Genomic DNA, 15,224 nt, shown 5'->3' with positions numbered 1-15,224 from the left:
TCTAACTCTTTTGTCCAAAAAGAAAAATCAAAACATCTAACTCGAATGTTTATTACGTGGACTGAGCCTGAGGTTGTTGGTTTTACTCCGTTCCTTAGCAAACATCAAGGCTATCCACAAAGGCCCTATCCGTCAATGTGGCCCATATCTCCCGGTAGACCGAAGCCTGTCAAAGCAACGAAAGCATTCTCATAATGGGCCCCACATATTCCATCCAGTAATAAATTCTAGAAAGCTCGTATCCGTTAGATCAGTCAGCCCCTAGAATTTGGATAATAGAGCGCCGTTCAATTTCGAAAAACCCAGCTTGTCGACCGTTGAGACTTGGGCATTCTCTCAAGTTTGAAGGTCATAGACTTGACTTCTTGAATGAATGAAGTAACTAAGCATATTTGCTTCACACTGGGCTTAGATCTGACTGTTTTTCCAGATCTCATAGATCATGAGACGCCATGGCTGGCAGCGTCCCCTGCACCCTCTACAGGTATCCCGTTCCGTGCATATATATTCCTCTTTTAATTCAACATTGAAGCTCGTACCTGGATTTTACTTCATAGAATGCCAATTTCATTACCTGCTACTCTAATTTATAGAATGCTGATGCAAAAACGCAATTGCATTTTTTTAACTTTCTATGCTTTCTCAATCCAAACTGCAAAGGCTCGAGTTTTTCTTTATTTGATTGAATCGTCTTATATCTGAGCAAACGTTTCGATAGTGAAAAACCCGTAATTTGAGCTAACATTTGTAACTGGAAATCTCGCAGTATGTCGGGATGGCTATTTACAGTCTTCTGGTCGTGTCCTTCTTTACTTTCCTGGGGCTTTGCTTCGGAAATAGAGCAGCGGAGATTGTAATGAACGTGATATTTTCCTTTGTGGTAATTTACTGAACCCAATTTCGAAACTTGCCTTTATTTTAACCAACGTTTTGTTAGAATTCATATAAGACTCGCTGGCCGTTTTCTTTCTTTGCCATTTTCCCCAGGCCATCTCCGTTATGCTTTTGTACATTAGGTGTACTGCTATTGATCCAACAGACAGAACCAGCTTCAGGAAGAAGAAGAAAGTAAAGTCTAATGGAATTTCCAAGCTAAATTATGGTTTTATACTGGGACAGATTATCGTAAGGTTTTTCAGAAGGGTTGAAAGGAAGATGCTTAGGACATTCATCAAGAGGAAGTACCTAGATCCATGGAAGACAAGCAACCAAATGGAGCCTTTGCTCCCATTTCCACTTGTCATGAAAGATGATGCCATTGCACCCAATCTGAGAGAGGATGACATCTCATTTTGCCTGCTTTGTGATTTTGAGGTTTTTCAATAACTTGTCGTTGTTTAGTTTTGAAAGCTTTCCCTAGTCAGACGATTTTCATTAAAAGCATTCCACGGAGTAACACTTTTTTAATCTCTGTGACTCAGGTGAAAAGGCACAGTAAACACTGCAGAACATGTAACCGCTGCGTTGAAGGGTTTGACCATCATTGCAGAGTGAGTACAGGATTTTTTGAACTTTATATTTTGTAGGAAGGGTTAGTTCACACTTCGATTGTTGAGATATAACTGGTATTCTTTTTCTCCTTTTTTCCCCTAGTGGTTGAATAACTGCGTTGGGAAGAGGAACTACACAACATTCTTTCTTCTTATGATTTTCGTCCTGTTAATGGTCAGTGGTATAGTCTGTTTCTGTTTCAGACCAAATAACATGTTTCAATAATATTGATATAACTTTTCCATTATCACTTGTTGCATTCACAGCTAATCATAGAAGGAGGAAGTGCAATTGCTGTATTTGTTAGGTGCTTTGCAGATAAGAACGGAATAGAAAAGGAGCTTGAGAGAGAGTTTAATGTAGAGTTTCCAAGAGGAGTTCTTGCCACTATATGTGTAAGAGTCATCTGAAACTATTTTTCGGGGGTGTTTTTAGAATTTCTTGCTACATTCCAAGTTCAATCGAACATTTCTTTTTAATTTGCTTTGAACTTCTCAAAATGCTACAGGTTTTGCTAGTTTTACTGACAGCTTATAGTTCAGCAGCATTGGGACAGCTTTTCTTCTTTCATGTGGTTCTGATACGAAAGGTAGTTTTCTTTCCTTAATTGGCCCTCTCATAATCTACATAAAAATATTGGAAAGGTAGTTGACTTGATATAAAGAAAAGTCTGAGTTGGATTTGATAAAAAAAATGTATAAGTGGAAAAGACCCATAAACTCAATGCCATAAAGTTTTGAGTTAAAATGTGTTGTTGAGCCTATTTATATTCATCTTCTTGGAACTGTTGGATCTAGATGTTTCTTCCCACTTCAAGAAGCTCCTTGAGCCTAACCAGTGATATTAGAGTTTAATTCCAGTAAAGAACGCAGTGTGAAGAGGATGAAAAAAGTCTTAGAAGCCCATAAGTGTGTTACTAGATTGAGGTATTCTAGCAAAATGATGTCTTCAAAAAATGCATGAAAGGAGGAATATGTTTGCGTGGCCTGGTGTGGACAAGAAAACACTACATTCTTGTTCTCTTAATAGAATGTTCTTGTTGTTAACTCATTTAGTGTGTTCAAATATTGTAGGGGATGAGAACCTATGACTACATCTTGGCAATGAAAGAAGAGAACCAAGCCCTTGAAGTAGATTCAATAGATGATTCTGATTTCTCTTCAGACGAGAGCATCGATTTTGATACCCCTGAGAAGCCAACTCTGATGTCAAGGTTTCTGTGCAAAGGGCAAAGAATGAATCAGGTAAAAAGTTAGCCTACATTAGCTTCGCATATCATATTCTGACTCCTAAACAGGATAGTTTATGCTAAATTTCAGGGCTCACGCAGATTGTCCATCAGAATTGAAGGAGAAACTGAGACTAAATCGGGATTCCATGTCAACATAAACCCATGGAAACTCATAAAGTTGACCCAAGAGAAGGCCCTACTAGCAACTGAGAAGGCCAGAGAAAGGCTTGCGAAAGAAAAGTCATTAGGAGTGCAAAATCCTTTGAAACCCCTTCCTCTAGAGACAAAACGTGGCCCATTGATGCACGCAAATCAAAATATGGGCAATGTGGGAACTGATTCTAGTCCTTTTATGTTTAAGGGCAGGCTTCCAGGATCACCAGGCAGGTTATCAAGCCCCAGAAGGAGACTTTCTGGCTCAGCAACAGTCTTCTCTAGCATACTGGCTTCCCCACAACACAAATACAGGAGCAGTTTTGATTTGAAGTTAACAGGTGTATCGAGAGAGCTTGAAACACATATTTCAAGACAGGTTCTATGTTCAGTTATAAGCAAGGATGGAAGTGAACCATCCCGAATATAGATAGTTTTATTCTCAGCTTTTGAGAAAGATACTGATACATGATATGTTCATTATCATAACTTATACATGGGGTAATTCTGGTCGTTGCAACTGGGAATGTATGTTCCATTGGATCAACTTCACTGTAATTTAAAGGCAATCTTGTCATTTTCAGGTCTTTAAAATCTTCCTGAAACTTCGCTTTTCAAGCTATATATTAAGCTTTGCGTACTTACCGTGTCTTCCTCCGTTTACTAGAGAATAATGAACAACTAACAATTATTGTCAAAGAAGCCAAGAAGCACCTGCCCTAGTCTGCTGCGGCGAATTCTCCAATATCCCTGATTAAATGGAAACATTTCAATCCTTTTCTTTTTTCTTTTTTGGCCAAATGTAGCTAGAAAAGCAATACACATGAAAACAAATAATTCACTTCCTATTTCTGACAAATCACTCAATTATTGTTATTGCAAACAAGTCACAAGAAACAATCATCTCTCAAGTATCAATCCGCAGATTCACAACCAACCACAGATCAGCAACTCAATCAACTCATGTCAGGAGATATTTTTCCTGTTGAAAAAAGGCAGCAATCAAATTTCAGTTGTGAGTGAACTCTCATAGCAAATGCCATAAATTTCCTTAATTTTACCAAGACATCAACCAAGCACCTCTATATTCATTACTCGTACTCCGCATGTGACTTGATAAATAGTAACAGTCTGAACAATGCTCAGGGAATATTCTGTCCTTGAGAGGCTCACAAGTTTCTGGGGAGACCGAGTCAGAATATCCTTGAACGTAAGAGCAGTTCCATGGATAGTTTGAGCTAACATTGAGCGTAATGTTGAATAAGCAGATGTTCACAAAGTGGTCTTCTTTTATACCCTCGATGAGACCTGCACGTTCAATGTTTTCTCCTATCACGTCCTTGATAGTGATCCTTTCTATGACAGGAAGAGCATTTGGGTCAAAAGAGTCATCGGGGTGATCCCCATATAGACCAGTGAATCTGATGGCAATGTCTACTTTAGACAAGGTCATGTTAGAAATATAGACGTTTCTAACATAACCCCCCCTTCCAGGAGATGTCTTTATTCTGATTGCAGTGTGAGAACTGAAAAAATGAATGTTTTCTGCATGGACATCTGATACACCTCCTGACATTTCGCTTCCAATAGCAACACCGGCACTTGTTTGAGTTTTCCCCATTAGCCCATTAATGATTATGTGTGTACTAGGACGGCCAAATGAAATGCCATACTCATCCCAACCACTTTTGATCGCAATCAGATCATCACCGGTGCTTATATAGCAGTCCTCAATGCATACATGGTCAGAAGAATCTGGACACGTTTAAAAGTATAAGAATTCTTCAATTTCTTTCCTTAGTAAAAGGATAGAATGGAAAGGACAAGATCCATCTGCCTTATTTTACATAACATTTCATTTTTTTTTTTTTTGGGTTCCACGTAACATTTCATTTTTATTTTAATCATATTGTATGAATAACTAGCTTGTTTTTCTGCATAATGCCCAAATCTAGATTAGTGTGTGGCTCATGTGAGGCCATGCAGAATTTTCTCTGTGACAGATATCCACATCCAAGCTATTTCAAGCACTGGAGTTTAGGATTTTGGTTAGAAAAAACTTGTCAGTTGACAATTACATGAAGGATAATACTTTGGAGCACAGGGAAGAGGAACTCACCCGGATCAATCCCATCTGTATTTGGTGAATCGAGTGGAGCAAGGATCGTGACACTCTGAACTCTAACTTGGCTGTTCATCCAGAAAAACAGTCTCAAATCTACCCTTAATGAAAGCTTCACTATTGCACATTTTAAAATGCTAATGAAAGCACTAAAGTTGAGAAAATCGGGAAGGAAACGTAAACTCAACCCTTCTATTCACAAACCTGCAATATACAGGGTGAATTGTCCAAAAAGGTGAATTCAAAAAGGTTAAATTAGATATGAGAACCCCAGTTGAATTCATCAACTCCACCAGATGAGGACGTGTATAATCCAAGGTTTTGTTCCGAAAGCTGCTCCACCAGATACTGCCTTGACCATCTATAGTTCCATTATTACCTTCATTGCAACATTAATGGGACCAGAAAACCATATCCACATATGTTAAATGTTGACCGAGGATCTTGTTTCTTTATCTTTTGGTAAAGAAAATGTTAAAACGAGTATATACTGACCTGTTATGATGACATCAGTCAGATTGCAGCCATATATGAGGGCTTTATGCCTTCCACCCGGCAACTCTCTTCCTCGGCCATATGATGGAAGAGGGTCAACAACTGGCCAGTCCTCAAAGTCCTGTAACAAGCAGGATATGCCATTCAGTTCCTGTACATTATAATAAAATAGCTTGCTCAAATATTAATATTAGCACGGGATGTAGCTTATTAACATTGTATCTGTGCTGAAAGATTACTTCTACTTCAGATTTTCTTAGGACAAGCTAGAGCAGCACGGGCAAGTTGTAGTTACACTAAATTAAACTTCCCCTTTTCCTGCATCACATCATGTTATTATTTACTAAGCCTGACCTACCGTTGATCCAAGAATCACGGCATCATTGTCCAACCACAAAGTTAGATGGCTGATGAGATCAAAACTACCAGTTAACCACCGACCAGCAGGGACAAAGAGCTTGGCTCCGCCTTTTTCTGCAAATGAATTTAGGTAGAAGATGGCATTCTGAAATGCTTTTGTATTGAGAGTGATGCCATCTCCTACAGCCCCAAATTCGGTGATGCTGACGCTGTGAGGTCGAACCTCCCCCGAGTTTGTATGCTTGCAACATGAGCTGCTCCACACTGTCCATGAGCTGCAACTGGTGAACAACGCAAGTACCAGAAGCACATTGGCCAGCTGAAACACAAATTTTCCACCATCAGTTATTCTCTGACTGGAGATCTTAATTCTTCAGGGGACGGAGAGAAGATATTAAAAAGTAATTTAAACACTATAGTCCGAACTACACAGAATTATAAACATCGCTCACAGGAATCAAGTAATATCCCAAATCAAGGGGTTAAAAATCTGTGCCGATCAGCTACATTTGGCCAAAACTAATCATCACCCAGTATTCCACTATGCTAACCCAGATCTTCACAGAACTAAGTTCTCACAAATACTTTCGAAGTTGGTATTCTTGAATTCTTGATGTTTCTCCAAATTTTTTTGCTTTAGATCTCACTGCACTACCAAAATCTGAAGGAAGTAACATCGGGAGCTTTTCATGGAGAATGTAGAAAGATCAGAAGAAGGATAGAGAAGGAAACTAAAAAAGAACTTACTCTTGAAGGTCTGTTCATATGACTAGGATCCGGCTTTCCCTTTTGCCCCAAAAAATCTGACCAGATAGCTTTTTTCAGCAGCCTCCAAAACCGCCTCCTAGTGAAAAAAAGCCTGGAGAAAAAAGAAAGCCAGAGAAGAAGAGTAAAGCAGGAGAAGAGGAGCAAGAGGTTTAGCTTATGATCGAATTTCCCAGGAAAACAACAATATGCAGGTGTGATTAGATGGGTCATTGAGATAGCCACCACCACTACCCAAGTAAAATCATTGAAGGTTACTGTTCCTGCCCGCCAAAAATCTAGCAGTAGGACCCTCTTTTGCTTCTAAACACCTTCACTATGTCCCTCCCCTCGCTTCTTTCTCTATCATACCTGTCTTCTTCCTTATGGCTGCGTCTCCCAAATTGGAAGAAACCCAGAAAGCTAACAATTCTAAAAGAAGGGGCAGCAGCTCAATGATTCTCAAAATGGGACTTCTACGATATGAACCCTTAAGCCACCGATTTTCCTATTGCTAGCCCCACTGACAGTTACTTCCGATTCTGATAGACTATTTCAGATTGTAAGGTAAAAGGTTTACACTGAACTTAGCTTTGCATGGAGCAACCTGTCTCTCTGTCTCTACCTTCAAAAATTTTCATCCCGATTTCTAGTTCGTAAACTCCGTCAAAACACTGTATACTTTCACACACTTTCACTGCTAATCATTTGGTGCCCTGTGGGCCTCCCCGATCCTGCTCAGACTGTAATCTCAATTGATTTTATTTTCTTCCCAAAAAAAGAAAACAAGTGTTCCGGGGGAGGTAAATTATTTTTCACCCTGCGAAACTAACAACAAAGCATCGAGGGATCAAAAACTGCTCGGAACAAGGGGGCAGAGAAAAAAATAAAACAGTTAAAAGCAAAACCGGTTTCTGAAATTTTGATCACGGGGAAGTGGAGGTGTCAGGGCGGTTATCTGGTTCACCCGCTTGATCAATGAAACGTCGTCGTTTTCCCGCGAAACGACTGGTTTTTTCTGATATCTCTCTCTGTGGACGGGGGACTAAAATAACACTGGCAATTTTTTTTTAAAAAAAAAATCACTGTTTTGTTCTTAAATTCTAATCATAGTATTGGGGTTTAATTTTAATCTGCGATTGGACCGAATTTAACTTCGTCGTGTATTGGCCAACTGGTGAAAGAAATGACGTTTGGGTTCGTTGTTTACACTCTGTCCTCATCATTGAATGATAAAAAACAATTCAATTCTGCTGAGCGCAGTTTGCACAGTTCGTGGATCCTGGTCACTTTTCATGCCAGTCGGCCAGAGCAAGTCACTCGTCAGTCCATAAGTAAAAATTAAATTTCTGAAATTGCAAATTATTTTTAACATGCTTCAAAATCTCGCGATAGGAAACCGCCTCCTATCACTATGTTAGCCTTTAGCATTCTTATTATATACGGATGCATGTCGTATTAGTATTTGCCAAAAATTGTTCCTTCCCACGAGCGTGCCATTTTTTTAATTGAGAGGGACGCGAATGAAATTGTTCTGTTATGTATACATCCTCTATCACAAGGGATGACAATTAACTCCTACAAAATTAATAGTATAATAATTAAGTTTGAAAAACTATTGCTAAAAAATGTATTGTAAATATTAATTCAGATAAATATAAATAAAAAAACTCATATACTCAATCTTATATATTTAAAATGTTTTTTAATTAAATTAAGGCACTTGTACTATCATTTATAGATTATTTGTTCGATAATAAATTATTATTTTTGCTATTAATACTATCACCACATTGAAATTTACTTATTTTAATTTGATTGGATAAATGTATATTAAACATGTAACGTTAAGTACATAAGTTATGTCCAATATAAATATTCTCTCCAGATCACAATATAAAACATATTCAAAAAATTTATTTAATCCAAAATATACAATATTAAATAATTTTTATAATTATATCACTATTTCATTTATTATTTTTTCCAAAAATGATTCATTAAAATTTTAATTATTATCATCAAAGTACTTATGTAATATATTTAATGATGGTAAAATTGTAAAGGTGTGAATTTTAAAAAAATAATATTTCAACTAATATTTTTTAAAACCGTAAGTTCATTACCCATGCCTTGCATTTTAGTAGGCAGAGAGCATATGAATGTCACTTGCAAATAAAATATTTAAATCTTATGAGTTACTTTTAATAATTTGCAATCTAAGGCTTTTATATTTAGGAACAACGAATATCAATATTTATAATTTAATTTTAATAAAATCTTATGAAAGTTAATTATTATTAAATTAAATTCTGAGACTTAAGCGTAATTGCTCTTCGATGCATACATTATAAAAAAGACTATAGAAAACTAAAAATGCTTCTGTATATATCAACGCCCTTAGTCATGATGAGATAGTTCGGAATCTGCTTTTTTAAATCAATAGTACCTGGTTTATATCTTTTGCCCGTCATTCTTTTTATGTGAGCCCTTGGAATTAGAATAACTGAAGTACGAAACTCGTTAACAAGCCTGAGACGGAACTAAAATTTTAACAGAGCCAAGAAGAAGAAAGAAAAGAAAAGCGAGAAAAGCTCAAACACAAGATTGAGCTTCCACCAAACGAAGTGCAGCATGAGTGTGGATTGAGGACCAGAAAAAAAAAAAAACAAAGGCAGTCAACATACTTTAAAGTAAGAAAATGAAGGATAATGTCGGATTTTGGTGTGGAATATTTCATCAACTCATTGTACTAATGGTCGATTATTAAGGAAAAATATGTCTACAAAGAGTGGGACAAGGCCCGAGAACAGACAATATCAGAGACCCAAAGTAACGTCATTATCCCACTCCCTGGCATGTGCAACATCCTAAAGTTACGGTTTCAAGCTCAGGTATCCTATGCGCAATCAGTTATGCAGCAACAGGGCATATGTCTCTTCCATTCATAACATATTATATTATATTTTATAAAAACATATAAGACATTTGATGGTTTGTATAATTTTTTTGATTACTCTCTCTTATTCTATTTATAAAACTAGAAGTGAATTTTTTTAGTCTTTTTTTATAATTTACTTCAATAAATTTTTTTTATCTTCGATTGAACATTGAAAAAAGAAAATGCATTATTAACATATGTGTATTTAATGGGGAGAAACTTAAAAATTTATTGAATTTTAAGGTAAAATTGATGAGTTTAAAAAAAATTAATACCAATAAAATATATTACAAGTGACTTATAAATAAGATTAAAGGAGTATGTTCTTACTTTATTAATTATTTATTTTAAAATATAAGCGGTTTGAATTTGAATTGTTATCGGTAGCAATAAAAAATTAAATTGTCATTATTAAAATATTTAATTAAAAATATATGTAATTTTTTAAAAACATAGATATGTAATTTAAAAAAATGAAATTTCAGCTATTTTTTAAAAATATATAATCACTAATACTTTATTCCCTTTAGCCTCATTTATAAATCATTTTTAACATGCCTCATCTACCTAAAAAAATATTAAATATTATTAATCACGTTTAAAAATTTAATAAATTTTTAAATAATTTATGAATATGATCAAAATAAATATCTTCTCCCAACCTTGTAAACAAGTCCAAGGAATATTATAAACTGGAGGCGTCATTGTGAACAATACACAGTTGCACACGGTAATTTCTATTCAGGCCCAGGTTGAACGACGAATGTCACATTCATATCATTTTCGCGCGGAACTCAACAACCCTCATTAATTACTCGCGAAGAATTTATGGTTTTCTTAATCAGTTGCAGTTTTCTATTTCACTGCTTCACGGGTTACTGTTTTCCAACCTTGATTTGTTGCTTTTGTTACGTTAAGCAGGACATCGGACCAGAACAATCATAACGCCAACTAGTTTCTGAGTTCTTTGTCTTCCGATCCTTTTTTTTTTTTTTTAGGGGAAACAAGCTCTCCTAACGTTGTTTAACTTCATGCATGATTCGTAATGATGATTCTTAAGCATAAGCAATATGATTATCGACAAAATGAAGGATTATACCTAACCCAATCTTATTCTGTCCTCCACAAATTTTAATTTGCTCATATACCATGCCGTATTTATGTCATTTAGCAACCAACCACTCAGTTCTAAATTCTAATAATATAATGTGACAAGGCTCAAAGATGCATAGATTCATTCATAAAGACAGGCCTTTCAAGCTGTCCATTTATATCATGAATTTTTTGAACGCCAAGCTTCAAAAAAAAAAAATTTAAAAAGACTTTTATGCCCAACTTTATAGGTTCTTCAAAAATTAGGTTCGGATTCAGATTAGTTTTTTTAAAGCTTGCACATTTCTCCCTCTGTCTCTCTCTTTTAACTCCACCTGTGATTGAGATTGTGTGATTTTTTTTCAATTTTTGAATTGATATATGAAAATGACAATATTCATTAGAGTATTGATGATATTAGAAATAGAAATTTAAATAAAAATTGAGTATGTATAATGTTGGAACTTATTATTGTTTTTTAAACATGTAATTCAAGTTTTCTAGAGTTTATGCAAGTATTATTATAATAAAAAAAGATGGGAAAAATGTGTGAGCTATCGGTCCCAGACCTGAGCATTGTCCCGTCAATAAGATATAAGAGCTAAGTTTGAAAGAAACATCAAGTTTGGGATAAACAAACTTATGAATTTGAGCCATTAACAGCCTGACCAGCTTTTTTAATTTATTGACCCAGAAGAGGCACGGAGTACGTTCAACATTGATTTTAAGTTTGATAATGCATTTTAAATTTTTTTTTCTAAATATCTAACCGAAGAGTATGCCAATCTATTCAAATTTATCATGTCTTTTTGTTTTTATTTTTTCAGAGAAGATGACTTTTTGGCCAGTAGAAAAAATGATGACTGTATTAAGTAAGTTTTCGATTTGAAAAAAAAAATGTAAGCTTTTTATTATCGCCGAGACGAGTAAGTGGGTTCAACTCTTCACATTTTAGGATAAAAAGGGTCATTTTGTGATTTACATAAACATCGAGACGAGTTTTGAAAAAGGTCCAAAACAAGCACTGGATCAATCTATGGACCTGATCTAATTTTACGTGGATTTCATTTCTTAAGTTTCGTGTCCAGGTTAAGCTTGGTTGACTATTTTATTTTTTATTAGATTTTATAAAATGGCATCAAAAACCTTAATTCTTTTTCCATTTTAATCTTTGACTGAGTGGGGCAGATATAACTTGTTAGGCCACGTGACATGGTTTGATACATAAGAAAGGATGCATAAGAGGATATTGGAAAATAAATATTTTTACCTGCAGTATGCAAATTCAATGGTCGAGAAATGTAGCTTGACTTTCAAACTATGAACTGCTTTTACTCGTGAAACCCGATGTGGATATGACATGAATACTGTTATCATGTGTTGGAGACAAATCTTAACGCTGCACCATAACTTATAACTCGGTCGATGCTCTGTTTATTTTTTAAGATACACTAATTTTATTATCTAAGAAGTAGCAACTCTTAACATGTGAAAAGTACGTATCATGAATCAATATATCATAACTCGTGCAACAATTAACAATAATCCATAAAATAGCGCCCCCCCTGGCTTTGCGAAATCTAATTACCAATGTCTAATTAAGGGATCAACAATTATATTCATGGTCCAAACTTTTACTTTTTCATATTATAAGATATTTTTAATTAAATTATATTTTTTAATAAATTAGTTAATTATTTTTTAAATTACATACTCTTTTAATGTTTACTCTTATATTTTATTAATTACACCTTGAATTAATGATATTTTTGAAAAAGTATTATTAATTTTATTTTAAAATATTCAAATTGTTTTATATTTTGAAACATAATATTTTAAAAAAATATTTTATAGTATTAAAATTATATGTGTTTTCAGTGGTGGAGACAGGATTATGGGTCCAGTGGCAGTGGTAAAACTAGCTAGGATTCTTAACACACATACACAAAATTTTGTTCCTTTCAAATTCATTTTTTTTTTCCTTCTTTCCTTCCTTTTGTTTTTTAATTCAACTTTAAGTTGAAAACATACAAACACCGTGAGCCTATGAAAATATTTAATGAGTTTATTCTTGATCTTTAAATTTTTATCTTTCATCACCTTTTTTTTTATTAGTCCTTAATTAACATTCAGGATGAGGACGATGTGGGTGATTTTAGTTAAATTAATTTTTTTAATTATTTAAAAGATTAATAAATAATATTAATATTTATGTATAGTGAAATTATAAGCTAATATTTATTGAATTTTAAGTTAAAAAATTGAATAAATTTAAATTAAAAAGTAAGATTAAATTAGGTTTAAAATTTAAAATATTAAAATAAAGAGACGTAAAATATAAGAAATAATTGATGTAAATTGTAAAATAGCACAATACATACCCAGTGAGGGGGCCTCAAATGCACGTGATTCTGCCATTGCGTGTTTTTTTATGCTCAAAATGTGTTATTCGTTTCATGTGACTTGTACATACAATTTTTCCCCAATTTAACGGCGCTTTAATAAGTCAGAGCTTAATGGATGAACCACAAGAGCAACAAGCCATGCAACGTGGCCTCCGTGCTTCGATAACCACATGAATGATAGATGATGCATCGCTGTTTATCTGATTGCAGCTACTCTATCAACAAGTTTTTCATGAGATATTTTACACTTTAGATTACACATAGAGAAATCCAGTATTTATAAATTATGGATAGCGTGTGCATATATATTCAGATTTTATATACAGTCACTTGTTTATATATTGTTTTTTAATCCATTTTAATGCATTTCAATTTAATCTAAATCAAAAGGGCAAGGACAAACTTTAAATATTAAAATGATGTGTAGAGTGATCAAGTGAGTGCAGTACAAATGGTAAGGATTTGGACCATTTTATGCGTTATCCTATGAATTCATTGCTGGAGGTGTCATTTATTAGGAGAGGACAATTCCTTATATGACACTTAAATTCTTATAATAATTAAAACTGGTAATATGGTTCAATTCATGACTTGCAGCTAACCTGTAGTAGGTTGTGAGTTTGGCAAGGCTAGTTGATATGACCCATATCTTATAGGATTATATTTCTATCAACCCACAATAGGCACTAACCTATCAATAAAAAAATATTTTTATATACATTTTTTAACTTTAAAAATTATAAAATTATCATAACATTGGAAGTTTCATCTATTATTAATTATTAGCACTAGACAATTAAACATGAAAATATAATTAACATGTAGAAGTCTATAAAGTAAAATTAAATTTGATATTAATTTGAGTAAAGGTCAGCGGGCTAATTTCTTTTTTTCGCTAGCTAAGAAATTTTGAGTAATGTAATGACAAAGATAATAGAAGGGAGAAAAGTTTAGATTTGTTCATAATTTAATAGCTAGTAACTTGTAATTCAAAAACTGTTGAATAGAATTTGAACGTTGATATATAAATCATTTCAAATGACTATAAAAATGATTTATATACCACTCGAGATGACACTACTTTAAATAGTTTCACAATGATAAAGAGTTTGAAACCCACATAACCTTAAAAAAGAAAGATAGCTATATTTCTCATGTTTATTTGAAAATATTTTACATAAATTAAATTGTGAAAAAAGTCTTTAGCTAGATTCATGCTACATTAATGCACTCAATTGATCATGGATTCATAGTCAACTAATTAAATGTGACAAGTAATAAAGATAATAAATAATAAGCACATAATTTGAATTATTTTAATAATTTAGATAATAGCAAGGATTTGAAAATTGAGAGAATGATCCTATGATTTTTTTTTTTAAGCGAGCCAACCCATGGGTTAGCTCTTCCGAAGTCTAAACTATGTGAGATGGGCCAAAACTGCCCCACACATAAATAAAGTCACTTTTGTTCAATCCAATATATAGATGCCATGGGTTAAAAAAAAAAAAAGAAATGTGGATTATAAAATTGTAAATAATATTTGAGAATTTAAATTTTTTAATATCTCCCCATCTGAGAAATTATATGTATGTTATGCGAAGAAGGCTTATTTACAAAAAAAGCCTTAAAAAATTAAAAAATTACAATCAAGTATCTTAAAACTTGAGTATAATTTAAAATTAGGGTGCATTGTAATGTATGATTGGCTTAATAATTGAATATGTGAAGTTATAATTGTAAAAAAATATAAGTAACAGTTATAAATTATTGATAAAATAATTGTAAATTATTTTATTGATGTAATATATTTTTAATATAGATATTATTGTTTTTGCATCACATTTTCAAATTATATTCGGATGTCTTGGAACTTAATTATAGTTTTAAAATTTGCCAGAACTTATTTATAAATAAGTTTGCTCTAAGAAATTTATACATAATTTTTCATATGCGCGTGTGTGTTTCACGAGTGGTTTTTTTTTTTTTTGTCATTTGTAAAATGTAATCTTTAATGTTCACAACAAGTCGTGCTATCATAATTTTTTAAATTTTTTTCTCGAGGTTTATTGTATTTGAAGGATAAACAAGAGGACAACTAACAACAGGAAAAAATAAAAAGAAATCAAACAAAATCGCCAAGTTTAAGAGGGCCTGATGAAAAAGAAAAGGTAAAAACGACCTCCAAGT

At 33.6% G+C, this 15,224-nt stretch overlaps 2 protein-coding genes across 5 annotated transcripts; one reads left to right on the top strand and one right to left on the bottom strand.

The window, feature by feature from the left end:
• The first annotated feature begins 269 nt into the window (after nucleotides 1-269).
• LOC129318132 (protein S-acyltransferase 18) lies at nucleotides 270-3,387 on the top strand. 2 transcript variants are annotated; one of them, XM_054962735.1, is made up of 9 exons: nucleotides 270-484; nucleotides 767-880; nucleotides 1,120-1,314; nucleotides 1,422-1,490; nucleotides 1,594-1,665; nucleotides 1,758-1,886; nucleotides 2,000-2,080; nucleotides 2,565-2,735; nucleotides 2,811-3,387. In XM_054962735.1, exons 1-9 carry the CDS (start codon nucleotides 443-445, stop codon nucleotides 3,303-3,305), a joined length of 1,368 nt encoding a protein of 455 aa, XP_054818710.1. In that variant the 5' UTR covers nucleotides 270-442; the 3' UTR covers nucleotides 3,306-3,387. The 2 variants fall into 2 exon arrangements, with proteins under 2 accessions (XP_054818710.1, XP_054818705.1); XM_054962730.1 differs by having other exon boundaries at nucleotides 988-1,314.
• A 242-nt stretch (nucleotides 3,388-3,629) lies between these two features.
• Nucleotides 3,630-7,489, bottom strand: LOC129318119 (probable polygalacturonase). Of its 3 annotated transcripts, none has more exons than XM_054962709.1 (8): nucleotides 6,969-7,487; nucleotides 6,600-6,711; nucleotides 5,851-6,171; nucleotides 5,493-5,613; nucleotides 5,202-5,376; nucleotides 4,995-5,065; nucleotides 3,956-4,630; nucleotides 3,630-3,857 (listed from the first exon to the last, which is right to left on the bottom strand). In XM_054962709.1, the coding sequence occupies exons 2-8, from the start codon at nucleotides 6,615-6,617 to the stop codon at nucleotides 3,832-3,834; spliced, it is 1,407 nt and encodes a 468-aa protein (XP_054818684.1). In that variant the 5' UTR covers nucleotides 6,618-6,711; nucleotides 6,969-7,487; the 3' UTR covers nucleotides 3,630-3,831. The 3 variants fall into 3 exon arrangements, with proteins under 3 accessions (XP_054818684.1, XP_054818692.1, XP_054818675.1); XM_054962717.1 differs by having other exon boundaries at nucleotides 7,177-7,487; XM_054962700.1 differs by having other exon boundaries at nucleotides 6,600-7,489.
• Between the last annotated feature and the right edge of the window lie 7,735 nt (nucleotides 7,490-15,224).

Source organism: Prosopis cineraria, unplaced genomic scaffold (assembly GCF_029017545.1).
Source record: "Prosopis cineraria cultivar Desert tree isolate PC_DT_omini unplaced genomic scaffold, ASM2901754v1 PC1, whole genome shotgun sequence".
Classification (NCBI taxonomy): Eukaryota; Viridiplantae; Streptophyta; class Magnoliopsida; order Fabales; family Fabaceae; genus Prosopis; species Prosopis cineraria.
This window is presented reverse-complemented; position numbering and strand designations above follow the sequence as displayed.

Bases quoted from the DNA above. Each gene is read 5' to 3' on its own strand.
- LOC129318132 (XM_054962730.1), top strand. From the start codon at position 443: ATGAGACGCCATGGCTGGCAGCGTCCCCTGCACCCTCTACAG. The intron at 881-987 runs GTAATTTACTGA...CATTTTCCCCAG, and splicing joins ACGTGATATTTTCCTTTGTG to GCCATCTCCGTTATGCTTTT. The intron at 2,736-2,810 runs GTAAAAAGTTAG...GCTAAATTTCAG, and splicing joins AAGGGCAAAGAATGAATCAG to GGCTCACGCAGATTGTCCAT.
- LOC129318119 (XM_054962700.1), bottom strand. From the start codon at position 6,830: ATGACCCATCTAATCACACCTGCATATTGTTGTTTTCCTGGGAAATTC. The intron at 6,172-6,599 runs GTAAGTTCTTTT...TTTGTGTTTCAG, and splicing joins ATATGAACAGACCTTCAAGA to CTGGCCAATGTGCTTCTGGT. The intron at 5,614-5,850 runs GTAGGTCAGGCT...TGCTTGTTACAG, and splicing joins CCGTGATTCTTGGATCAACG to GACTTTGAGGACTGGCCAGT.